This window comes from Callithrix jacchus, chromosome 13 (genome assembly GCF_049354715.1).
Source record: "Callithrix jacchus isolate 240 chromosome 13, calJac240_pri, whole genome shotgun sequence".
Classification (NCBI taxonomy): Eukaryota; Metazoa; Chordata; class Mammalia; order Primates; family Cebidae; genus Callithrix; species Callithrix jacchus.
The window spans coordinates 60,903,276-60,931,238 of NC_133514.1; the positions used below are offsets into that span (position 1 = coordinate 60,903,276).

The 27,963-nt window shown below is 35.1% G+C and overlaps 1 protein-coding gene across 5 annotated transcripts in view; it reads right to left on the reverse strand.

Moving 5' to 3' along the window:
* The window catches only part of SMCHD1 (structural maintenance of chromosomes flexible hinge domain containing 1), a 159,365-nt gene that overhangs the window by 54,381 nt on the left and 77,021 nt on the right, over positions 1-27,963 (reverse strand). For all 5 annotated transcript variants that reach the window (XR_013525776.1, XR_013525775.1, XR_008476015.2 and 2 more), the window contains exons 23-34: positions 26,974-27,113; positions 26,151-26,285; positions 23,087-23,314; positions 17,319-17,467; positions 16,348-16,436; positions 15,089-15,207; positions 11,980-12,147; positions 8,106-8,231; positions 5,702-5,781; positions 5,323-5,480; positions 4,020-4,135; positions 2,878-2,942 (exon numbers count right to left, since the gene is read on the reverse strand). Coding sequence is in view for 2 of the 5 variants with exons in the window: in XM_035270680.3 (XP_035126571.2) it covers positions 2,878-2,942; positions 4,020-4,135; positions 5,323-5,480; positions 5,702-5,781; positions 8,106-8,231; positions 11,980-12,147; positions 15,089-15,207; positions 16,348-16,436; positions 17,319-17,467; positions 23,087-23,314; positions 26,151-26,285; positions 26,974-27,113 (1,573 nt within the window). In the remaining 3 variants the exon portion in view is untranslated. The remainder of the gene's footprint in view (positions 1-2,877; positions 2,943-4,019; positions 4,136-5,322; positions 5,481-5,701; positions 5,782-8,105; positions 8,232-11,979; positions 12,148-15,088; positions 15,208-16,347; positions 16,437-17,318; positions 17,468-23,086; positions 23,315-26,150; positions 26,286-26,973; positions 27,114-27,963) is intronic.

The following is a 27,963-nucleotide window of genomic DNA, read 5'->3' on the forward strand; positions in this document are numbered from 1 at the left end:
GTTATAAAAAAAATAAAGAAAGTTAAATAAATGAAACAATATGTCATACTCATGAGTTGACAGATTTTCCCAAATTTCTATTCAAACAAATCCTAAAAGGTCTTGCCACTTAAGATGTGTTTTGCTTATTTGAATTTGATATACTGATAGCAAAATTTATATAAAAAAACAGAGCCAAGATATGAATGAAGAACAAGGTTGGAGTACTTGTTCTACTGAATACCAGACTTATCAAGACAGTGTGGCACTGGCAATCAAAATAGGGAGTCTGTACCCAAACATGCACAGATATATGATTAAGAATGACACTGTAGAAAATTATTTTTTCAATAACTAATATGGTATATATATATATATATATATATATATATATATATATGAATGAGAATATACAAACAAAACTTGACCATCTGCCTCACACTATACACATATATATTTTTTTGAGACAGAGTCTTTCTGTGTCATCCAGGCTGGAGTGCAGTGGCACAATCTCAGTTCACTGTAACCTCTGCCTCCCAGGTTCAAGAATTCTCGTACCTCACCCTCCTGAATAACTAGGACCACAGGTGCACAACACCACATCTGGCTGATTTTTATATTTTTAGTATAGATGGGGTTTCACCATGTTGGCCAGGCTGGTCTTGAACTCCTGACCTCATGTGATCCACCTGCCTCAGCCTCCCAAAGTGCTGGGATTACAGGTGTGAGCCATTGCACCCAGCCTCACACTATACATTAAAAAAAAAATCCATATATAACTGTACACAAAGAACACAGAAAACCTAAAGTGATATTCATAGAAAGGCCTGCTTGCAAGATGGGTCCCTGGCAGACATCTGTGAGTTTAGATTTCAGGATGTTTCCCACCTTTAACTGATATGAATGGCTCACACTGCCTAAACCACTGTGCTAATATGGTTTATTCCACACACTTGATTTCTTCTGGAAATTTGTTTTTTGCTAGGCAGAGGCCACCTTTGTGACCCCACCTTAACAAAAACCCTAGGTGCTGAGTCTCTAGTGAGCTTCCCTGGCTGACAACATTTTATACCCATTGTCACAATTTATTGCTGAGGAATTAAGCACATACGATGTGACTTAACCAAGACAGAATCCTTGGAAAGCTTCCTTTGTGTCTGGTTTCCCTTGGACAACATCCCATGAGCTTTTCACTTTGCTCATTTCACTTTGAATCCTTTTGTTTCAATAAAACACAGGTATGAGCCCCATTATATACTAAGTCCTGTGAGTCCTCCTGGTGAATCATCAAATCTGGCATTGGTATTGGGAACCTCCAATACAGTAATACAGTAGAATGTGTTGATGACCTAAATGTAAGGAAAGACTTAAAACAGGACACAAAGAAGATCAACTATAAAGTGGGAGAGCAAGCCACAGGACAGGAAAAGATGTCTAACAAAAGGCTTATATCTCTAATATACAAAGAACTCCTACAAGTTAATATAAAAAAAATACAAAAGTTGGTCAGACACTCCAATAGGCACTTCATAAAAGGTAATCTAAGTGGCCAATAAATATGATAAAAAGGGAAATGCAAATTAAGAGTAAGTCTGATGTCACTCTATTACACGTCAACCAGAGGATTATACCTGAAAAGACCAACAAAACCAAGCGTTGGGAAGGGCTGTGCTTGTAATCCTACCACTTTGGGAGGCTGAGGTGGACAGGCGGCTTTGAGCTCAGGAGTTCGAGACTAACCCTGAGCAATGTGGTGAAACCCGGTGTCCACACACAACAACAACAACAACAAAATTAATTTGCTGAGCATGACAGCACATTCCTATAGTCCCAGCTACTGGAGAGGCTGAGGCAGGGCGATCACTTGAGCCAGGGAGGCAGAGGTTGCAGTGAGCCATTGCACTTTGGCCTGGGTGATAGAGCAAGACTCTGTATCAAAAACAAACAAATCTTCAAGCTACTCAAGTTAAACATACACATCTATGTTTGGTTTCATTAAACTTATAACCCAGCAATTTTACTTTTATATGAGCACCAGTGTGATAAACATGATTTATAATAGCCCAAAACTTAAAACGCAAATGGCCATTAGGAAAATTGTAGTGTGTTCACACAATGGACTTCTATACAGCAATGGAAATGAACAGATTTATACGTATATGCTACAGAATAATCTCATGATGCTGAGTGCAAGAAGTCATATACAAAAAAATAATTGTACATCAAATTCAAAAATCAGCACAACTAAATCAGAGATGATAGGGATGTATAGTAAGATAAATGGAACTCTAAATAAGAAGAAGTCAAGAAAGGGTTTGTGGTATGTACACATGTGTGTCTACAAGAGTGTGTGTGGCATGCACAACAGGAAGGAAGAAGGTAATAACTGGAAGAGGTAAGAGGTGGAGCTTCCATGATTGGTCCTTTACCAGTTAGTCTGAAAATGCACTGAACAAATATAATGAACATTTTGACCCTTGTGATGATAAAGGATTTTTAAAGAAACTTAAGACATATCTTTTCAGATTTGAAAGTGGAGGTCCAGAATGTAGCAGTAACATTCTCAAAGTCACAGAAACATCAAAAGTCAGTCCAATCTTTATAGAAACCTCCTATATAATAAAGAGTTATAAAGTGCTTTGACAACATAAAAAAATTCTTCTGATGACTTCGATAGTTTCAAAAGCAAATATAATTATAATTTATAAAGCTTAAAACCAATTTAAAGCTTAAAAACGAAAACACACCTTTTCCCAAAAACAGACAAAAATTTAGAGATACTAATATTTCTATTTGATCATAAATTACTTTGCCTCAGGTGAGCCCACAAATATCTCCAGGGTTGAATTATTTTGTAACAAGGTATGAATTCAAAATATGAAATGATTTGAGAAATACCTGAAATAGAAGCAGCCATCTTCCTTGTCATTATCTTTTATTTTATTACAACTAAATGTTTCTGCCTAGAAAGGTGAGTAGGGAGAAGGGGAGAGGGGGAAATGACAAAATTTAACATAGTATATTTAGGAGGAAAACTTATTATATACCTGAACTGAAGGTGAATCCAGACCCATTTATGATACAGGTAGACATACACATGTATATATCATGTGAAGTACAATGTGAGGTTAGTCACAGTGGAATGACACCCCATTAAAAATGACACACAATAGATCTTTATGGTGATATTATTTTAAGGTAATAGCAACTTGACTGGACTGACAGTCTAAATTAAGCAAGCAAAGATTCAGGATTAATTAAGCAAAATAGTTTCCAAAACCAATGATTAAAATGAGCCATAAATGTTGAAGTAGGTATCAGGACACTGACAAACTTTAGTTTCCAATTTTAGATTTCAGATCTTCCTTGTCCAGAATGATAACTAAAGGCTAGTCGTGGCTACTGGACACTTGAAATATAGCTTGTCTGAACTGATATACAGTGAAAATAAACACCAAATTTCAAAGACTTAGTAAAATAAAAGAATGTAAAATACCAGCAATAATTTTTAAACTACTGAATATATGTTGAAATGGTAACTTTTGATATATTAAAAGGTTAAAAACACTAGAATTCTACTTATTTCTTTTTAGCTTTTTAATGTAGCTACTAGAAAGCTGAAACACCAGGTGTCATCTTTCTACTGGACAGCACTGCTCTAGACCCTCGAACTCTCTCTTCACTCTTCCAAGCAGTCTATCGATCCTATCTCTTTACTGTCTCATTTTCTATATTATCCCCTCATGATATTTAATAGCTTCTGCCTTATGCTACTGTCCTTGAGATGAAATAATTTTAATGTGTAGGCATCTTAAAATGTTAAGAAAAATCACAACATAGACTACTACTCTTTTTCAGTAGCATCAATCCTTAATTTTGAAACATACACTGATGTAATTTCTTTAACCCCAAGGAATAGAGTGAATTAACTTCCATTTCTCAAATTTATGTAACATTATATATTTACATTAAATTAAATTTAGTTTTAAGTTAAATGTGAGAACTATTTTTAACTTCAAAAAATGCTTCCCATGACTCACATTTGCTGGGGGTCGGTTCCCACTGGTAGAGAGCTTCCACATTTTCATGGAAATACGTGCTGGATTAATATTTTTAATAATACTGTCATCTTCAGAAATAACACTAATCATAAAATCTGTCATGATAAACATTAAAAAATTATTTTCTTTCCAGTTTAATTAATGGATATGGTTAAATAATTGTATGTCTTAAAGCATACATCTTACTCAAATGTTAATAATTTTGATGAAGAAATGTGTAAATTCTAGCACACAAGACCAAAAAGACTAGACTATGTATACTCAGCAACTTAGAGTTAGACCAACTGGTTATGGCACCGTATGCTTTATGTATTCTACGAACAGAATATTTACTTTCTTTTATGGTTTTCAAGAGCATACAATAGCCAAAAGAACATTATATATAATATTCCCATTATATTTACCACCCGTAACATTCGTTTGGCACCTGTTATTAGTTTTTTAATCACAGGTTAGATCTCCTTGAAATAGATTTACTTTATACAAAGTATAGTCTACTTTATAAAGTATAAAGAGCTGTGTATACATGTAACTTAATTATTAACAATTATTGTTAAAAAATTTTACATCTAAACTTTGAGGTGCTTCATTCACTACTTAAAACTATGTAAAGGAATTCATCCTTTAAGAAAACAGAAGTCTTCCAGAAAATTATCTGTGTAAAGCAAAAACTAATTTCCTATTGACTTAGCATCTGCCACATGATATTGAAATCATTTGCTTCCTGTCTCCTACATTAGACTGAGCACACTGAAAACTGTGCTATTCATTATTGTAATTCAGAGCACAGCATAGTATCTTAACATAGTACTATTTAATAAAAGTTTGTTGTTCTAAAATATCTTTAATCATAAAGGCTGATGTGATATATTTCCATTCCAATTAAGCTAAATAATTCTAATTATGATGGGTTTAAGATCACAACATCATATCTAGTAGACCGTAACTCTGTAATTCTCACCATTTAGTTCCTGTTTCTTTTACACAATTTCATAATTCAGTCAATGTACAAACACTACCAAAATTAATTACCTCCGACTATCAGTTTATGGATGAACTTTCAGTTCATTCTTGACATTAAAATAATGTAAGACATGGGAATAAGGGTAGGCATTGCTAAGTCAAATATATCTTCTTTGCCACTTAAGAGGCTATTTTCTTTAAGATACCATCATAAGCATGATTTTTTTATTGCGATGAACACCTAGGATAAATAATTTATTCCACTAATGTAAAAGGAATATTATCATCATAGATTTATTTACGTATGTGAAATACTCACCAGTGAAAAGACCCCCAGCTAAGAAGGAAGCATCTTTGTCATATTTAACATTGAGACGAACGGGTTTTTCTGGGTCTGGAAGAATCATCAATTTAATTACAGGTCCTTCTATGATACTCTTATTATAGATGGCTTTAACCTGCACAGTATGCTCTCCCCTAACAAAACAAAAGAGAAGAGTTCAAATCACATTAGTTAATAACCTAAAAATTCTGAGACAATTACACAAAGTTCAACTCTTAGAAAACCTCTCAACTTCTATCCAGTCTCAACTCTTGCCTAACATTAAATAGAAGAACAGTCATTACTCTTAACTTCAGCAAGCAGTAAGCAAAATGAATCTTTATAATGCCAACAACTATCAAATTTTGGTTCTTACCTAGGGGCAAAAACACTGAATACTCCCAAATTAGCCCTGCCCTTCTCATCTGTTTTATGCTGTTGGTTTGAAGGCATGAGCTAAAAACAAAACAAAATAAAATGGTTAATTAGAAAATTCTAGAGATCAAGCTCTTTTCTTCCATTACAATATTCTTTCTCTTTATTCCTATTTGAAAAGCAGTATTTGCATTTTTAAAATCTAAATTATTAAAATTTGAGCTAGTTGAAATAATGTAGTATGTAATGACATAATCTAAAGGAGAATAACAATCACTCATCTTGATCAATTCAACTAGAATTTAATGTATTTCAGTTACTAAGTTGCAAATTTCTATGTTCACTGTTTCAGTAACACTGGTACATCAAATGAAGTTTGTTTACATAAACACTGAAGGTATATTCTAAAGCTGGGGCAGGTGTAGGACATAGCATTGGAGAAATATATACTGCCCGTACATACTCAAGACAAAGGGTTATAGCACTATCTTTACTCTTACTTCGTTTTTTCTTTTGAATGTCTACTCAGATATGTTTCTCAAACTTCTGCTGCAATACTACATTCACAGTGATAGCCAAGCTTTCTCTTCCAAGTGATTAAGAATCAGTGGGCACATTTCCTAATAACTGGTTTAGAAGGATCTTTCAGCCTTTTACATACGGTTCTCCAAAAACTAGAATCTTATCTTTATTTGGGGTTGAAAATAACCATTGCCTTACTCTACTGGTAGCGAACATTCAGAACAACCATGAATTTGTAGATCACAGTAACGGAAAAATCAGAGTTTCTTCTAAACCCTAAAATCCATTTCAACTTAATAAAACCTAAAGAGTAGGTAATAATAGCACATGCAGACAGGAAAAGCAATAGCTGAATAGAAAAAAATGAGAACGAGTACCTGAAATGATAGGATGAAGGCCTATGTTTATTTATACCTGTCCCAATTATCCTCTGGTCCATTGTCTCTTAACCCATCCTTCTCAAAATATATCTCCCATCTGGGTATCAAATCCTTATTGCTAAGCCAGACAGAGTAAGTCTTTTCAGGTCTGATAGCTGCAATATCAGCCACATTTAACAGTCTTTAAAACTCCAACTTTAATTACTATGAAAACAGGTCCATGCGTATAACAAGCCACTCCTAGCACTTTAATCTTCCATATGACTTTTAAGATCACCTTGTCGGGTTCTGGGAAATCCCTGTTGGGATTCTGATTGAACTAATTAGTTGCAAGAGAAACATCATCTTTACATAATATCAACTGGTTTCTCCCATTACATTTATAAAATACATGTGGAGGGATACTCAAGATGGTCTGAATATGACCCCAACTCCCTCTGGCCTGCCTAGCAACAAGCTGGCTGGGACCAATGAATTCCCTTCAACAAACAGAAGAGATGGTATAAAAATATAACTTTGTGGCCAAGCATGGTGGCTCACCCCTGTAATCCCAGCACTTTTGGAGTCTGAGGCAAGTGGGTGGATCACTTGAGGTCAGGAGTTTTAGACCAGCCTAGCCAACATGGTGAAACCCCGTCTCTACTGAAAATATAAAAATTAGCCACACATGATGGTGCATGCCTGTAATCCCAGCTACTCAGGAGGCTGAGGCAGGAGAATTGCTTGAACCCAAGAGGTGGAGGTTGCTGTAAGCCACGATCGTGCCATTGCACTCCAGATTGGGCGTCACAGCGAATGAAAGAAAAAAAAAAACGAAACAACTTTGCGAGGACTAGAAGCTTCTCCTCTTTCCCCTAGAAAGAGGGCTTTCAACTTTGCACCAGCCACTAGATCCCAGGCAGCTTCTCAATACTCGTGGGAATAACTGATACCTAATCTTGAACTTTCTGATAGCCAAGACTGTTCCCAAACTTTATAAGACCACGTTCATACCTGCCTCATAAAAAGATCAACAGAGGAGAGGAGCCTCAACTTAGAATATACCAGTATGTTCTAACAGCTCTGCCCAGGATCTGGTAGCTCTCCGTAAGATAACAGAGGATAAGTACATGCATGACTCTTTTTGTTTAGCCTCACCATGTATGTTTCCCCAATAATGCCTGTTTCTTAATCCATTCTGTAGGTCACTGTGGTATCTGTCTTCGTTCACTTTGCCAGTGTTAATTATTATGCATCCTAATTTGAAATGCAAGTCTTACTAGTGCTATATAAGAAACACTAAAACAGCCGTAACTGTGCAATGTTGGTCCCTTGTACTATTGTAAGATATAAACTCTACTTCCTCAAAATAATTATTAAAAATGTTGAGGGTTATTTCATCTAAGCAGTAATGAAGATTATGTAAAACGTATTTTTTAAAAAAGCAATATGACAGCTAAAGATACTATCATGAAAATGAAATCCAGAATTTTAAGTGAAAATGTAAGGAAGTTTAAAGCTTACCTTTAAATTGCTAGCTTTTGTAAGACTTATTTTAACATGTGGTACCGGTGCTGGATTATCCCACTGATCACAAAGTTGAACAATAATAGGGTTCTGTAAATCTCTTCCATTAATCACTGGAATGAACTGAAAAGAACAGAAATATTTTAAGAGACACTAAAATCTATGGGCCAAACAATACAATTACTTGTTTATTTGTGTAACAATCACTTAATTTATCTCTGTTCTATTTGCAAACGGCTTCTTCGGTCAATGAAAATAAACTTTTGAAAGCCAACTAAATTGTCGCAAGTGACCCTCTTATAGAAATGATAAATGATCTGAGAAAGGGAAAAGCAGCACTTGACATGACAGTCTTTCCTCAGCATCCACAGGAGGTTGGTTCTAGACTGCAGGTGGATACCAAAAGCTGCAGATACTCAACTCTTTTATATAAATTGTATAGTGTTTGCATATAACCTAAGCATATACTTGAAACCATCTTTAGATTACTTATAATACCTAATACAATGTAAATGCTAAATAAGTACTAGAATATGATCAACAGAAATAGAAACCTATCTTTGGTTCTCACATTTAGCACTGGCAATCTGTAGTTTAGCTTTTCCCTCAGTCAATGTTCAGCTCTCTGCCACTGTGTATTAAATGCAGTAATATGACTTTCTAGCCCTTGGTTAAACAGGACTACTCACTGGTGATCTTCACTGTTTTGTTGACTCAAAATGCTTCTTGCTTTTCCCCTAGCTAGTATGTAAGGCTGTATAATTCTAGAAATCTGCCTACTGACCTATTAATATTAATAGGAAACATCCAAGGAAACAGTGTTAAACAAGATACCTCACAAAGGCCGAATCCTCTGAGTCACATTTTAAAAGTTAAAAAAAGATGAAAGAGAACAAAGAGAACAACAAAAAACTGACTTATCAGCTCTCCTCTACCAAGAATGTTCTTTCTGCTTCCTCCACCCACTACTCTTAGCTGAGGTAGTTGGTAACCAGATTACGAGGAAAGGCTGCTGAAAATGGAAAGAACTAAGTCTGCTATGAATATGACATTATGAAAGAAAGCAAAGACCCTTGAGTTTAGTTATAAGGTCCCTCTACTAAAAGGTTACACAGCTACAGCTGTGTTCCTGCTGCCAAAGTTTATAAAAAGCTTGAATTTTGAAAAATGCTGAGTTTCCAAATATAAACATATAGTACTGTATTCCTAAATCACATGACTGTTTACCCAAACTACCTTTAAACGACAGTCTAAGTTTTTAAAGAACTACTAGCTACTTTTAAAGGTTATCTTTAGTAAATGACTTGTAGCCCAAACTGCTAATAAAGTTTTCTAGAAAATAGAAAATGCAAATTTCCAAAATCAAATATTCGTAAACATATTAATATCACTTTTTAATAGTGGCATGTTAAAATTTCAGAATTTCAGTTTCCTCATTTGTCTTTGTTATTTTTTTACAGAGACAAATTCTTACTATGTTGCCCTGCCAGGTCTTGAACTCCTAGCTCAGGCAATCCTTCCAACTTGGTCTCCCCAAAGTGTTGGGATTACAAGGCATGAACCCCTGCACCTGGCCAGTTCCCTCATTTATAAAGAATAATATATGTGTTTATTAATACACATATATATTTCTATTCATCAGGTTTGTGTATTATATGTTCCACCTTTGTACACAGATCCTATCAAGGGTAAGGTGGGTCAGCAACTAGTCTCATCTACATATAACCATATCTCTAACAGACTGATATATTAGTTTATGTTTTATTTTAAGCTTCTGGATTATTATGGTATCTACAAATAACTCTTAGAATAAATTTTTAAGCTAACAAGCTGTCATTATTTTTTATATTCGTCCCCCAAAATGATACAAGACTAACATGTTCAGATTTTTTCCACCGTAAAACTGTTCCACACAACTGTTCGAGATTACAGTCAATCAACAAATCCTTCATTGGCATCAATAGGTATAAACAGTGGGTTAGTTTAGGTTTTGTAATTGCTCCCAGAAAAAAAAAATGCACTGGCTTTTCAGTAAAACCCTTTAGTCAACACACTATTATTTTAAAAACCGTATTTTATAAAGAACACTGTCATAACCAGTTTATCTGCTTTTTAAACTCATAAATGAAAAAGAACAATCTCAAACTAAGGCATGAGCATATTAACTTTTGTTAGAAAATATCCTTCACTAAGATATTTTCACTTACTACCATGATTGTGTGAGTTCATTTTCTTTTACAGAAAATGTGGGCTGGGAATGGTGGCTCACAGCTGCAATCCCAGAACTTTGGGAGACTGAGGCCGAAGAATCGTTTGAGCCCAGGAATTCGAGATCAGCCTAGTCAACATGGTGAAACCCTGTCCCTATTAAAAATAAACACATTTTTGAATTTTTAAAATAAAAATTAAAGTTAGCTATAATATCAACAGTTAAAGTCCTGGTTGGGCGTGGTGATTCATGCCTGTAATCCCAGCACTTTGGGAGGCCCAGGCAGACAGATCGCCTGAGGTTAGGAGTTTAAGACCAACCATGGCCAACATGGTGAAACCCCACCTCTACTAAATTAGTGGGGCATAGTGGCACATGCCTGTAATCCCAGCTACTTGAGAGGCTGAGGCAGGAGAATTACTTGAACCTGGGAGGCGGAGGTTGCAGTGAGCCAAAATCATACCACTGAACTACAGCCTGGATAGCAAGAGTAAAACTCTGTCTTAAAAAAAAAAAAAAGTGAAAGTCCTACCATTCCTATTCCATAACCAAATGCCAGAATATGGACATTTTAAAATTAGAATTCTATCAAAGGATACAAACTTTGTTAGATAGGTGTATAAAGTTCAAAAGATCTATTGTATGATGTAATGATTATAGTTAATAGCATACTGCATTCTTCAAACTGCTAATAGATTTCAAATGTTTTTTCACCAAAAAAAAGTGAATACCTATGTTAACTAGCTTAATTTAACCATTCCACGATGTATACATATTTCAAAATATGTTGTACACAATAAATATGTACAATTTTTACCCATCAATCAAATTAGAATTCTAAAACTTCAGTTAAAAAAGAAAATCAAAAGATTTGGCAGACATTTACAAAATTATTATTTAAGACTTAAGGGCCGGGCATGATGGCTCATGTCTGTAATTCCAGCACTTTGGGAGGCTGAAGTGGGTGGATCACAAGGTCAAGAGATCGAGACCATCCTGGCCAACAAGGTGAAACCCCGCCTCAACTAAAAATACAAAAAAAATTAGCCAGGCGTGGTGGTGCATGCCTGTGGTCCCAGCTTCTCAGGAGGCTGAGGCATGAGAATTGCTTGAAACTTGAAAACAGAAATTGCAGTGAGCCGGGATCCGGCCACTACACTCCAGCCTGGTGATAGAGTGAGATTCCGTCTCGAAAAAAAAAAACATATTTAAGTACTTGCATAGGAAGGCATACTGAAGTATTTATAGGGATGAGTTGATGTCTGGGATATGCTTTTTAAAACTCCAACAAAAAAGTTATTAGATTGGTGTAAGAGAACAAAGAACAAAATTGCAAAAATCAGTAACTGCAGACACTAGGTAATTGGCACATGGGAGTTCACTACACTATTCTTTTTATTTCCATGCATGTTTGAAATCTGTAATGTAGTTAAGTAGTTTTTAGGATCTGAATTACTATACTTACTATTTTTAACAAATGAGGACACAATGATGAATTAAATAACAAAGTATTAAGCCTCACATTGCCTTGCTCTTTTGTTATTTTTACTGTTAACAACTATTAGTTACTTCAGCAACAAAATATATCTATTCTGATCCACTGACAATCTGAAAGTAATAAGCTGTATGATATTCTTCCAGTGAAGGCATGAAATGACTTACCTCCTTTAGTTCTGGCCAGTCTAGAAGGAGAAGTTTAGCAGGAGGTCCAGAAATTAGTTGCACCCGAATAAAGTCAGAAAACTCACGCCAAGTAAAACAAAGATCCTTATTTCCAGGAGGACCTGGAATAAATCTGATGCCTCTAACACTTATACTCTGTGTGTTTTCCTAGTGAGGAAAAGTACATTAAGAAAAGACGGGAGGATATCAATTAGTTTTCAGAAAAACAAAATAAAATGTTTTATCATTAACCCATGGGCATACAGATGTTTCTTGGTAACATGACAGCAAATAAATTGCACCCATGCAATAACAGCATGTCATACATTTTATTTTTAAGAGAGGAGAAACTGAATTTTTTCTTTCAAGGGGTAGGGGACCTAAAAGGTTCTGGCTACATCTCTTTAACCTTATCTTTTCTTAATTTCTCTCTTCCTTATACTTTCTCCTTTCTGCTACCTAAATAGCCTTTAACACTTGTTCTTTCCCTCCGTTTGCAATATTATTTACCAGATATACATATTGTTTTCCTTTAGATTTTTGTACATGATACCTTAATAAGAGTCACTTCTCTGACCACCTTACTTATTGGCATACTATCTATCCCCTTCCCTACGTCATTTTTCTTACCTCTTATTTCTCATCTATTACATGTCCTCTCCATGACAAGATGATTTCCACAAGGGTAGGAGCTTTGATTTGTCACTGCTCAAACTCTATTACTCAGAACAATGCCTAATACATCCTATCCATGAGAATCAATGAAGCTAGCCTATAATCTTTGCAATATGAATGCCTCCACACTGGCATGACTGTGGCAGTATTCATATTTTAATGGTGACCCTTGATGATTTAGTCATCTTAAATTTCTACTAGGTACAAATCTACTTCATCAAAATTTTGTTTTGTTTCTGGGCTGCTGTAACAATATTTCATCAAAATTTTAAAATCAGGTCAGGCACAGTGGTTCATGACTATAATCACAGCACTTTACGAGCCCAAGGTGGAAGGATCCCTTGGTCCAAGAGTTCAGGACCAGCCTCGGCTACACATTAAGACCCCGTCTCTACAAAAAAACTTAAAAATTAGCCAGGTGTGGTGTCATGTGTCTGTAGTCCCAGCTAGTTGGGAGGCTCTGGTGGGAGGATCACTTGAGCCCAAGAGGTTGAAGCTACAATTGAGCCACATTCACAATACTGCACTGCACTCCAGCTTGGGCAACAGAGTTAGATCCTATCTCAAAAAAAAATAAATAAATAAATCAAAGAGAAAACTTCATGTTTTATGTTCTCAAACAATGATTTGCAGAACTGAACATTTTATGTAAAAAGTCACTGTAAAATAATCAAAATTAATCTCTCCTAAAACCCCAATAAGCACAGAAGAATTTTTCAACATTTAGAAAACAAATTAATAGATATTCCTTAGCAAAATGTACTGAAGTTCAAAATATGTAAAGTCTATCCTATTTTGGGGTTCCAAATTTAATAGCCATTCTGAACAAAAAGCCCTTCTGAAGGGGTGATTTCTTTTTAAAGTCATGTTGGAAATTGTTCTGGTTTTATTTCAAATCTTGAAAATGAAATGACATTTACAAATTGTAGATGGGTATACATAGAACTAAATATAGAATTCTGAAAATGAGACAAGATAGTATATGTCAATTACAGAATGACAGAAGTAGAAAAAAGTCCACTTGGCTGGAGAGTAAAGAGCTATGGAGAGAGAAAGGGGTGAGATTATGGTAGGGTGGAATACTACAGGCAATTTAAGTCATACTAAGGCAATGGATTTCAAATGCAGTAGAATGTAACATGCTGATAGGTCTAATGGGTAGCATGAGAACTGAAAATTGACCCATTAATTTGGTCAGGTAGAACAGAGCAGAAAAACATGATCAGAGTGGCTTGCCACAGAATGACAGAAAAGGAATGAAAACATACAATTCTTCCAAGGAGTTTTACTATAAAATGGAGGACTTGGGCAGTAGATGGATAGGAATACAGGGCCAAATGAAGCTTTGGTGTTTTTTCTGGAGGGATTTTTTCCTTTTGTTTGTTTAAGATGAGAGACATTCCAGCATGTTTACATGCTGGTGGGATTGATCTAGTAGAAGACAGGTTATAATTTAGGAGCAATTAGGAGCCTATGTACAGACTGATAGGAAGCAGGGATTGTTCATTCATAACAACAGAGGACAACTATTTTCTGATTTCATCTACCTGTACGATGAAGCTAGATAATGGAAGAACCTAAAAGTCAAAGAGCACACTTTATCACTGTTCAGGGAACAAAATATCATTCAAAGTTCCTCAGCAGTGAAAATGATGCTCTCGAAATTAGAAAATAGCAGAACAGATTACTGGAGACAGAAATTCTAGTTAGAAGAGAAACATGGAAGTTATTTTGTGACTGCCCTGTTAAGAAAAAGTATAATAGAAACTCTTAGAGGAGGAAAAGTTTAAAAAAGCATTCAATGATCTAAATGAATTTAACTTCCCTTTGACCTGAGAGATCTCCTCTTTCACCCACTGTGGACTGGCAGCTTCTTTAAAGACCCAACTCCAGCATGTCCTTTTCCCTAAAGCTGTCTCTATCTCTCCAAGCAGAGTATAGCATGCTTGCTTGTTTTAAATAAACAAAGAATTCCACCAGAGTTTTTACTTTTCAAGCTGACCTGAATTAAGTGCACCGTCGCAAACCTTTATAATGCCTTTTCTCCTCAGTATTCTGTTACACAGGGTTTAAACACAAAGAAATTTTACTTAAACAGTTACTATGAAAAGCTATCATTTAAAAAAAAATCTAAATCCAAAATCTTTATGGATAAAATAGAATGACATCTCGAATTTGCTTCAAAATAATATGATATGGGGAGAATGATGACTGCTGAAGATGAATTATGGAAACACAAGAAATACTCATATTATTCTACGTTTACTTCTGCACATGTTCAAGCTTTTCATTATGTTTTTGAAATGCCTTTTGTGATTTTTCAATTTAAAAACTAAAGCCAAGCTTTTTTGTTATACTAGTTTTTCTCAAACTTTTTGTTACACATGAAACAATGGAGTGAACTAAACCAAAATGGTATAGAAAGTAGCCATACCTGAAAGGTTGTTTTCAAATTTGAGCTATCAAGTCCAACCCCAGCAACTGACAAAGCAGATAAAGAACTTGGTGAAAATGCTTGAATCTGATTTCCGTACTGATCTGTAATTATTATAACTAAAAAAGGGAGAAGTTTTATTTTAGTATTATCTTTTAATAGAAGATATAAAAATCTATAATATACTTTATCAAACATGCTTAGAAACTTACTCTTTGTTCTCTGAGTAAATTTTGGTATAAAATAATTATGGTCATTTAAAAAAATCACTACAAAATAAACATCAAGAATTTACACAGGTATATTCTACTACATTTAATGCAATGTTAATCAGATTTTTTACCATAAAAATCTGAAGATCTGAATGCGATTTTCTAGACATAAGAAAAAATACATAGGAATCCATTTATACATGTATGTTATACTTTTATGTTTAAAAAAGAATTTTTTTTTTAACCCAAATGCCCATCAATGATAGATTGGATAAAGAAAATGTGGCACATATACACCCATGAAATACTATGCAGCCATAACAAAGGATGAGTTCATGTCCTTTGCAGGGACATAGATGAAACTAGAAACTATCATTCTCAGAAAACTAACACAGAAACAGAAAACTAAACACCACATGTTCTCACTCATAAGTGGGAGTTGAACAATGAGAACACATGGACACAGAGAGGGGAACATCACACACTGGGGCCTGTTGAGGGTTGGTGGCTAGGGGAGGGATAAAATTAGGAGAAATACCTAATGTAGATGACGGGCTGATGGGTGCAGCAAACCACCATGGCACGTGTATACCTATGTAACAAACCTGCACGTTCTGAACATGTATCCCAGAACTTAAAGTATAATTTTTTTGGTTGTAGGGTATCACTATTTTGTTCAGGCTGGCCTCAAACCCCTTGACTCAGGCAATCCTCTTACCTCAGCCTCCTGGGTAGCTGGGACTACAGGCATGTGCAACATGCCACGCTTACTTTATACTTTTATTATTAACTTCTAATTAGTAATATTATTACTTCTAACAAAAGGCAAGATTTTTTTTGACAAAATGTTTGTCAAACTGATTTTAAAGCTATGTCAGCCTGGGCAAAGATGATCAAAATACTCAAGCTTATCTGACAACAGATTTTAAAACAATAACATTATGTGAACTCAAAAGCTTTCCTTTCAGATTATGTATCTAAAACATCCATGGCAGGAAACATCATAGAATTTTGCTTTTTTGTTTTTTTAAAGCAAGCCATACTAACCTACTTCTCCTTGAAGCTCTTGGCCCATCTGTACTGTTTTTCCTCCTTTTAACTCACATTTTAAATGTTTAGGTTCATCAGGAAGTGGTCTGAAATTGTTTAACAAGTTAAAAATCTTTAGTTACACCATTAATTGAAGTAGTTCCAAAATGCTACAGAATAACACATACATAATGTCCATATCCCATAACTCAAATACTCCTTCAAATGCCTCCTTAATTTATATAATTTGCTATTAACACAAAAGAAAATAGGGAAAAGATACCTTGCAAAGATAGTAGAGAATATGGACCAAAAATTTATAGACATGTTAAGTCATAGTATTTATACTGGATTAAAAGGAAATTATGACAAGAGAACAGATGAGTTAATAACTTATTGAGAGATCTCATTATGGTCACAATGCAGTACTTTTGAAAAGTCTATCACAAACCAGAATTATTCGAAGTGTTGGGAATAGTACAGAAATGGGCACAGGGTAGTACAAGAGGTTACTGAAAAAGAGGTGTCCAAGAAATTGATAGGCCAGGGTAAAATTTGTTTTTATACATTTACTTAAGTCTGTCCCTTTAATATGAGTTCTACATATTAACTCTGGTTGGACTCTCAGCTTTAAAAATTCTAAGCAACGAAGGAATTTTTCCTTCTGAACAACACTGACTGATCACACTGTATCTTTTATATTTTTTATGTCGTTGTCATTTTGCTGGTGTTTTCACTGTCACTTGCACTAAACTTTCTCTTAATGAAGGTTCCAGCTACTAGAGGGCCAATTCAGTGCAGGGTTACAGTGAGAACAAAAAATAATCGCTATTACCAATGATCCTTTATTCCAAAAATATTCTAACATATTTCATAGAAACTGTAATATTTTTACATTAAAAACAACTTTCATATATGTACACTGGAGAAAAGCATTTTTGTTGCCATAAGCTGAATTTTAAAATACTGCAAAATATGAGTCCACAAACCTTACTGTAAATGCACTTTCCAAAGACACATGATCATCTTGGAACGAAACTTGGCAATAGCGCATATCTTTTACAGATGTTGGTACTTGTACATCAGGAAGTAGACCCTGTAGCAAGTGTTCTTTGTTAATCTCAGGAGTCCAATTAACCTAGGAGAAAATGATATATTTAAGAAAAAGGCTTAGTCTAATATTCTCCTACTGCCACTTATCTTACTCTTAAAACTATATTATAATCCATCTTCTTCACCCCCATGAAAAAAGTCTCTTTATAATCAGAAATGGTGGTGGTTCATATACTACTACGATACAAAAGCATCCTCTTTGTCTTTGTTGTTAATATGCTGATTTTTAGTAAGATAAAATAAAAATTCTTAAGTCACTTCTTTAGAGCTTTGCCAGAAAAGTATCACTGTGGGCATTATAGTTTAAAAATAACTAAGTCAGATCATGTGATTAATTCTGAAAAGCAATATTGAATTACTGAAAAGAATCCTATATATGGGAAGGTTTAAATGAGATCTAGGTGGACCTTATTCTTACTTAGCAAGGTGAGAAAAAAAAAAATTTCATCCATGAATAGAACTTCTACTTTTCTGACCACATTTTGGCCTTAATCTCATCTTGGGTGCTTTTAGTTTGTGTATTATTTACACCTCTTACATTCCATATTTTAATGTGTCACTTAATCCATACGTCTTCAAGTTGCTTGCCCTACTCTAACCCTACTTTTAAACTTCCAATACTTTCTATTTAAGAATTCTGACCTCAACTTTCTCTCTGCTTTTATTTAGCCTTCTATAGTTGTGATTTTAAAATCACTAATATTCTATTTTTGTTTTTTATAGACAAGGTCTCACTCTGTAGCCCAGGGTGGAGTGCAATGACATGACCATAGCTCACGGGAGCCTCCGATTCCTGGCTCAAGCAATGCTTCTGTCCCAGTCCCCTGAGTAGCTGAGGCTACAGTCATGTATCACGAGGTCTGCCTAATTTTTTGTTGAGATGGGGTCTATGTTGCCCAGGCTGGTCTTGCACTCCTGGACTCAAGCGATCTTTCTGCTTCGGCCTTCCAAAGTGCTGGGATTACATGTGTGAGCCACCACATCTGGCCTTAGAATCACTAATAGTCTTTTTTTTTAAAAAAATTCTAAATTACACTTTTATTTGTCTTCCACTTTTAGGTTTGGGAGTACATATACAGGTTTGTTACATGGGTAAACTGTATGCTGCTGTGTCTGGTCTATGAATTATCCCATCACCCAGGTAATGAGCATAGGACCCAATAGGTAGTTTTTCAACCCTTGCTCCTCTACTACCCTTCCCTCTTTTGGAATCTCCAGTGTCTACTGTTCCTATATTTTTATGTCCATGTGTATTTAATGTTTAGCTCCCACTTATAAGTTAGACCATTCAGTATTTGGGTTCCTTTTCCTGTATTAATTCACTTAGGATAATGGCCTCCAGCTGCATCCATGTTAGTGCAAAGAACATGATTTTGTTCTTTTTTATGGCTGTGTAGTGTTCTGTGGTATATTTTCTTTATCCAGTCCAGTACTGATAGGCACCTAGATTAACTCCATGTCTTTGCTGTTGTGAATAGTGCTGAGATAAACACAGACACAGAACTACATGTGTATTTGGTGAAATGGCATATTTTCCTTTGGGCATACATACAGTAATGGTATTGCTGGTTCAAATGGTAGTTCTATTTAAGGTTCTTTGAGAACTCATCAAACTGCTCTCCACAGTGGCTGAACTAATTTACAATCCCACCAACAGTGCAGAAGTGTTCCTTTCTCTCCACAACCTTGCCAATGTCTGTTATTTTTTGACTTTTTAAATATAGACATTCTGACTGGTGCGAGATAGTATCTCATTGCTTTTGATTTGCATTTCTCTAATTATAATGATGTTGAGCAGTTTTTCATATATTTGCTGACTACATGCATGTCTTCTCTTAAGAAGTTATCTGTTCATATTCTTTGCCTAATTTTTAAGTGGTGTTGTTTTTTGCTTGTTGCATTATTTAAAGTTCCTTATAGATTCTGGATATTAGACCTTTGATGAATACATAGTTTGTTAATATTTTTTACCCATTCTGTAGGCTGTTTGAATATAGAGTTTGTTAATATTTTTTCCCATTCTGTAGGCTGTTTACTCTGTGGGTAGTTTCCTTTGCTATGCAGCTCTTTAGTTTGATTAGGTCCCAATTGTCAATTTTTATTTTTGTTGTAACTGCTTTTGGGGACTTGGTCATAAATTCTTTGCCAGGGCTGATGTCCAGAATGGCTATTTCCTAGGTTTTCTTCTAGAATTTGTACAGTCTGTCTTAATTTGAGTCTTTAATCCATCTTGAGTTAATTTTTGTACATGGTAACAGGGATCCAGTTTCATTCTTCTGCATATGGCTAGCCAGTTATCCTGGCACCATTTATTGAATAGGGAATCCTTTACCATTGCTTGTTATTGTTGCCTTTGTCAATGATGAGATGGCTGTATGGGTACAGCTTTATTTCTGGGTTCTCTAACCTCCTCCGTTGGTCTACGTGTTTGCTTTTGTACCAGCAGCATGCTGTTTTGGTTACCGTAGCTCTGTAGCACAGTTTGAAGATGGGTAGTGTCATACCGCTCATTTTTCTTGGGATTGTTTTGGCTATTTGAGCTCTTTTTTGGTTCCATATGAATTTTAGAATAGGTTCTTTCCAATTCTGTGAAAAATGACAGTAATCTAACAGGAACAGCACTGAATCTGTAGATTGCTTTGGGCAGTATGGTCACTTTAATAATACTTGTTCCTCTGACTCACAAGCATGAAATGTTTTTCCATTTTTTTTGGTATTATCTATGATTTCTCTCAGCAGTGTTCTGCAGTTGTCCTTGTAGAGATCTGTACCTCCTTGATTAGATGTGTTCCTAGGCATTTTTCTCTTTTTTCTTTTTGTGTGGCTACTGTAAATGGGACTGTTTTACTGATTTGGCTTTCAGGTTAAATGTTATTGATGTACAGAAATGCTACTGGTTTTTGTACATTGATTGTGCATTCTGAAACCCTACTGAAGTTGTTTATCAGCTCCAGGATGCTTTTGGCAATCTTTGGTGTTTTCTAGGCATAGAACCATCTCCACAATGAAGCGACAGTTTTATTTCTTTTCCTATTTGGATACTTTTATTTTTCTCTTGCCTGACTGCTCCAGCTAGAACCTCCAGTACTATGTTGAATAGAAGTGGTGAGAGCAGACATCCTGTATTGTTCCAGTTCTCAAGGGGAATGCTTCCAGCTTTTGCCTGTTCAGTATGATGTTGGCTGTGGGTTTATCATAGACGGCTCTCATTATCTTGAGGTGTGTTCCTTCAATGTCTAGTGATGGCTCTCATCACTAAGGGATGTTGCATTTTATCAAAAGTATTTTCTACATCTATTGAGATGATACGGTTTTTGTTTATGTGGTGAATCACACTTACTTATTTGCATATGTGGAACCAACCCTGAAGCTCAGAAATAAAGCCTACTTGATCGTGGTGAATTAACTTGTTGATGAAAACCACTAATATTCTGTTTCCTAGTTTACGCTTGTCTAATGTTTTTAGTTACCTCTTTATCTTTTTAAACCATCTTTATTCTCTGTTCTTTATTGTACTAAAAAAAAAAGGAAAATAAGAAGCAAGCAGGAGCTCCACAAAAATGATAGTCTTTCTTCACTCACCCTGGCTGTGTACCCTCCCCAACAGAGTCCCAGCTCAGTTCAGGCTGACTTCCCTCCTTCTTGGCTTAATTCTCTAAACACTACAAAACCACTATAAAGGCTGTACATTTAATTTAATAAAAAAGGAGTATTTGGTATATTTTATTGTGAATGAAGACGTGCACAGACATACATAACAACCAAATTAAAGGCAAAATGTGTCAAATGCAGGCAACAAGCTTAGAGAAGGTACGACAGGGAGAGGCTCTCCAGTCAATGTTTTTCTTAAACTTCTATAGAAATGAGGAAGTGAAAGCATGATTGTGAGAAAGCAAGGAAATAGCTCAGAAGCCACATCCCTGGCACTGTTATTAAACCACTATTTACCTTCAAATCTGCTTAGGGATAAAAATGGTTTACCTTCTTTCCAAGCAGAACCAGAATTACTTCTATTTCAACTCTCTCTTCCCTCATTATGAAGAGGAGAAAAAAGCTGGCTACAACAAGCATTGTTCCAAGTAAGATTTTAAAATTAAGGTCAGCTGAACCTGTACTAAATAATCCTTCTGAATGACCAGATCTTATGTTTGGAAATACACGGTGGGTAGGGTGTATACCAGTGTGAAAGAGGAACTCCTACATAGTGCCATACAGTGTTAACTCTCCAAAAATTTGGTTAATTGCAACTCCTTACTAAGAGTCTATGAATGTCAGCTCTCCAGACATGGAGGAATGCTTATTTCTAACTACCTCAAAAAGCCTAGAATTTTGGTAAATGACTTTTCCCCACTTGGGAATTTTATCTCCATAGACATCAAGGGGAAAAAGTAGAGTAAGTTATGTTACAATGCTTACTTTGAAAAATTCAAATTTGTTCCAATACAATTATCAGTAAACAATTTAAGCATAAGGCAAATTTTACTTTTGCTTAAGTACGATTTCATCCACATAAAAACTAGGTCAACACAGTAAACTATACCCAGCTGAACCAACCAAGTGGGGACACAAAAAATGTTGCACCTCAAACAACTACTAGTTACCTTAGTTGACTATGTGTTATGAGTCACACTCATCTACAGACTGTTAAAACAACTTTTCCTTCGCTTTCAGAAAACCTTCTTTCTACCACTTTACAGTAACTCACAAGCTGCAATCATTCCTAAGACTTTGTCAAGCCAGGTAAACTGCCACATTATTATAGTATTTATGTACTTCTTAACATTTAACATGTATTACCATTATTGTTTTTGCTACTGTTTTATTAGGTTCTCTTAATGGGTTACTGAAAAAGTTTGAGTGTTGTGCCTCTAGTTTCCATTTTTGCTCATAAGCCCTCTGATTTTTTTTACTGCACAATTTTGCACAGCAGAGTGATTTTGGGGAATGCATATGTCTCATTATAGAAAAACGGACTGAATTTTGAAAGCAGTAAGCATAGACTGTCCACTATTCTTTCAATCAACCATAAAGGAAATGCTAAAGAGCTGTCTACTTTACGTAAAAAGACTCTTAACATTTTGATTTGGCTCCCTGTTCAGTGAGATGTTAAGTTTCAACATGCAGATTCAACCCTATCAAGGTACAAATGTCATATTAGGACGATAGCAGGTTCATGAGGACCAACAAAACTCTTTTCTAATAATCACGTTTTTAGAGTGGTATACCAATTTCAGATGCCCAAATCGGGGCTCTGTAGTTAACAACACTGTTTCACTGCTTGCCTTTAACAGATCTTTTGTTTTGTGCTTTCAGAACCGCTACCAATTTATTGCTAGCTTTATTAAGGTGACGATGTTGAGTATGATTGCAGAAAAACAGCTGGTCGGGAAGAGCACAACTTAAAATGTCAAAACCTAGATTTTTAAGTGTCAAAAACATTTTTCTAAGTATAATTTTGTCACATCCACATTTCAACCTAGTCCTTGAATAAAAGCTTACTCTGCTTAGAATTCGAAATAATAGTATAATTTTTCTGTGACAAGCTTCTTTTTTAGAGGCTACCCATAAAAGTGCTTGTTCAGAGTCTTCCAAACATAAAATTTAAGAAGTTCTTACAAATAACCAATCTGTTAGAGATACTCACTTTAATTTTTTCTGCTAAAGCTGATGTTATATTGATTTCTCTTTCACCTTCATCATACATTTGAAAAATAAGATTATGCATAACATCGCCTGCTATCCAATTAACCTCATCCTGATGTTTGATCTGGATTGCCTTTTGTCCTTCTACACTGAATATTTGTAGTCTTGCAACATGGCTACTGGGAAGCAACTTAATAGTCTTCTCCACGGGTGCCACATCTTTACAACTCTAGAAAGAGAAGAAAACACAAACACTGAGTGGTATCTGTACTGAAATGTTACACTCCTGAAGAATTTACTTTCAATGGTATGGAAGACCATCTCATATATTGTTATACTTGCAGGTTTTGTCATTAAGATGGTACCGTACTATTAATAATTCCGTATTTGATACCATCAGGTTATAAATGACAGTGGCCACATTCTTAAAACCAAAAACGGCCGAGCATGGTGGCTCATGCCTGTAATCCCAGCACTTTGAGAGGTCAGGGCAGGGGGAACATGAGGTCAAGAGATTGAGACCATCCTGGTCAACATGGTGAAACTCCGTCTCTACTAAAAATTCAAAAATTAGCTGGGTGTGGTGGCATGTGCCTATAGTCACCGCTACTTGGGAAGCTGAGGCAGGAGAATCGCTTGAACCCGGGAGGTGGAGACTGCAGTGAGCTGAGAATGTGCCACTGCACTCCAGTCTGGTGACAGAGTGAGACTCCATCTCAAAGAAACAAACAAACAAAAAAATATTATATTTAAACTAAAAGGATTCCCTTTCTTCCTCTCTCTTTTTTTTTCCAGACAGAGTCTTGCTTTGTCTCCCAGGCTGGAGGGCAGTGGCACAATCTCTCAGTTCATTGCAACCTCTGCCTTTTGGGTTCAAGCCGTGCTCCTGCCTCAGCCTCCAGAGTAGCTGGGATTATAGGTACCTACCACCACTCATGGCTAATTTTTGTATTTTCAGTAGAGACGGGTTTCACCATGTTGGCCAGGTTGGTCTCAAACTCCTGACTTCAGGATCTACCCACCTCGGTCTTCCCGAAGTGCTGGGATTATAGGTATGAGACACTGCACCTGGTCCCTTCCTCTTATTTCCAAGTTTATTTAAAAGTATTGCCAACTTGTGAAATTTTAATTATGTTACATACTCTGTATTTATGAATAAGAATAAAGACGTAAGAAACTAAGAACTTTCCATAAAATTAGAGACAAACGGCTACCATAAAATACATTATTTAATGGTACTAGATTATATTAAAGCTTTCAGTATTTTTTCAATTCATACACATTGGGGTAAGTGATCAAGGTTGTTTATAGCCAGAAAAGGGCTCCAGATACTCTAGAGACAACTGATCAATATACTGGCATATTTACAATTTATTGTTGGCACACTAGTGTTCTACAGATCAAAGAAAAACCTAGATTATACTATATAAATTGATTTTAAGCACACAAAATTAAAAATTACATTATTTCATAATCTAGTTATGAGATAACTAGATTCAACAACACACACTAACTTTAAAATAAGTTTAAACATAAAATACCTTTATAATTTTACTTAACTCATGTCTCCTTCCTCATTCAGTTGCAGCCATTTAACTTATGGAAGCCTATTCATGTGAGTGATATTAAAAATTCCTGCCTCACAGAATGTCAGGCACATAACCATCCTCTGTTGTATCTTATTTTCCTTACTCCTAAACTCTGTTATTGCCATTGGATAACATTTTGTAACTGCATATTAGAGGATTTATGTTGGTGCTTGTTTTAACTGATCTGGATTCTTGGTCTTCTGTTGATTGGTCTGTAGTAGTTACCTAAGTCCTAATGCTTGCTGCTCTTGCCTCCAAGTCCAGATTCCTCCCTAACCCACAGTCCTAATCTTTTGCGATGAAGTATGCTCAAAAATGTGTTGCCTATACTATTGCATAAACAAAATGCTTTAGGGTTATCAAATATAACTGTCTTTAAAAGAACTGGAATGAAGAGTCATTTCATTCTAATTTAAAAAGTAAAAGACATCTTGTATCCATTTGGGGTTCAAGCTGTGTTAATAATTGATGTATAATTAGTAGCAAAGTATGAGTTAATCAAACAATTAGGTTATCTATCACCATATCAATTACTAAGAAATCACATTCAATTATTTTATGTAGGTATTTGTTATCCACTCAGCAAACTTACAAGTTTTACTTAAGTATTCGTTATCCCACTCAGCAACCTTGGAAGACTATTTATAGCTCCTGCCTCCATGTTGTCTTTGCTATCAGCCATGATGCACCACCAATAAAAAGTATCCTACTGGCACATTATATAGAAATCCCTTTGTGTAAAAACACACGTAAAAAGCTGTGCATAAAAAATTATATACAAAAATTAAAGGTTTATATATCCTTCCGTGGTGATTTAAATGGAGATATTTGCCAAATTTTCTAAAACAAATGAGAACAATAAAAAAGCAAAAGGGCTGGGCACAGTGGCACATGCTTGCAATTTCAGCACTCTGGGAGGCCAAGATGGGAGAAATGCTTGTGGACAAGAATTTAAGATCAGACTGGGCAACATAGCAAGACCCTCTTTCTCAAAAAATAAATAATAAATAACCAGGTGCCTTCATCCTTGTGTGTAGTCCCAGTTACTTGGGAGGCTGATGTGAAAAGATTACTAAAGCCTAGGAGTTGGAGGCTGCAGTGAGAGTCATGATTGTGCCACTGCATTCCAAGCCCAGACAAGAGACTCTATCTTTAAAAAAAAAAAAAAAAAAAAAGCAAAAGAAGAAACAAAACAATGCATTTTAGAATAAAAATATTTCAGGGAAATGTGAATCAATAATAGTTACAGACACTATAAAAGATACTTAAAAATCAAGACAATGACAAATATTTGACACAAAAATGTTAAAATAGTCATTACAGCATTTCATATTGCCTTTGCTTTGCTTTGGCTAAAAGAACCACAAATGCCTCATTTTTAGAAGTTAACAACTTTGCAAAAAATGTTATTAAGCAGTTGAAGACTATTTGTATGAAGACTCACTATAATATCAATGAATAATAATAATAACTTACAGGTATTTCAATTCTTGCTTTAAGCGTCTGGTCTTTTTTAATATTCTGAACTTGAATTGCAGATCCTGTTAAAATACTGGTTCCGGAACTACTGCAATCTACAACATACACTGGAAGGTTTGGAGCACCTGAAAACTATGTGAAGGATGCAAAATAATGTATTTGATCATTCCATAATTGTCCAAAGTTTCAGTTAATTCACTACAGCTATTATTTTTGGCAATGAATAAGAAAATTCTAAGTAAAAGTCACTAAAACTCTAGAATACTTCTGAACAAAAACATTAATTTTCTACTATACTATGCAAAATGTATCTGTTTTGGAAGGAAAACCAACTTCCTCAATCACTATTCTTTTCTTTTTTACTTAACTGGGTTTTCCTTTTCTTTCTGTGGTCTTTTACCTACCTTCTATTTAATGATCCATTCCCAATCTTCTTTTTTTAAGTAAAGGAATAAAGAATAGCTACTCCATAGGCAGAGCAGCCCATTCCCAATCCTGAAAGACATTTCTGTCTTTCTAGTCATAGATAAAATAATTCATTTGAAATGAGAGGGAAGAAGTCAAGGGAGAAGAGGTGAGTAAACTTTTATTCACAAATTTATAAAACTGGGCATAGTTGGCATCTTTATTGGTTTAGGAATTATTAAAAACAAAACAAAATGAAACAAACTGTTGGCAGTAAGATCCCACAAATCCCTCCATGGAATAATCATTACAGACTTAAGTCCTATATAGGCTTACTATTGAGTAGCTAAAATATATAGTCATTGCCATTTACTACAATGGGACTCAGAATCTAAATATCTTCTAACAAGCTTACCTTACAATGAACAATTAATTTTGGTTGTGCTGTTATGTTGTCTGATTCATCTAAAACTTCCACCTGAAATGGGAAAGCTGTTCCATTTTCTATAACTAAAATTTCGGAATCAGGCTTCACTTTCAATCGACGAGGGTGACCTAATAGTAAATTAAACAATGAAATACCTATTCAGGTTTCAAAGACTAAAGTACTAAAATAGCAAAATAAACAACTTTAGCATTAAAGATTTAATATTTTATAAACAATGCCAACAAAGAAAAATATAAACAACGTCCATGTTTAATCAGTTTCATTCCAAAATCTATAGATTCAATACATGACAACACTTTTCTAAACTGCATGAAGTGCTTGGTGTCTAGGGTAAGTTTCATTCCACAAGGTATGACATAGTGATAACTCATACTAGAAATTACCTAAAATCTTTAAAAGATACTGGGAAAATGGTATTCAAAAAGAAAAATAAAGGCTTATTAAAACTATTTAGTAATTTTACATGATGACTGATTTTTCTGGCACAAGTAACTATATGTTTTAGACATTCAAAGGATCAGTTCATGTAATGACATAACCAGGTCATTTAACTGTTAGATTGCCCACTACCTTCGATGTCATCAGCAATTAATATCACAAATTTCCTCTAAGATTAAGAAGAGTGGGCTTATACTTCTGCAGTAAGCCAGTCTGATTTGTTCCATAAACACTGATATTTTAAAATTCAATTAATGCTAAATACTGATAACATAAGTATACAGAGAGAATTACTAAAAATGATTATTTCACTTTGTAATAATATTAGTTAATATTTATGTACTATAGATGGAAACACTGTACTAGGTTTAATTAAGCACTATTCTTACATTAACTTCACAATAATCTTAATGAAGACGTTTCTATTATCGACCCCATTTTACAGGTAAGGAAACTGGGATCCAGAGAAATTAAGTATTTTGTCCAGGTCACAAGGCTAGTAAGTAGCAAATACAGGTT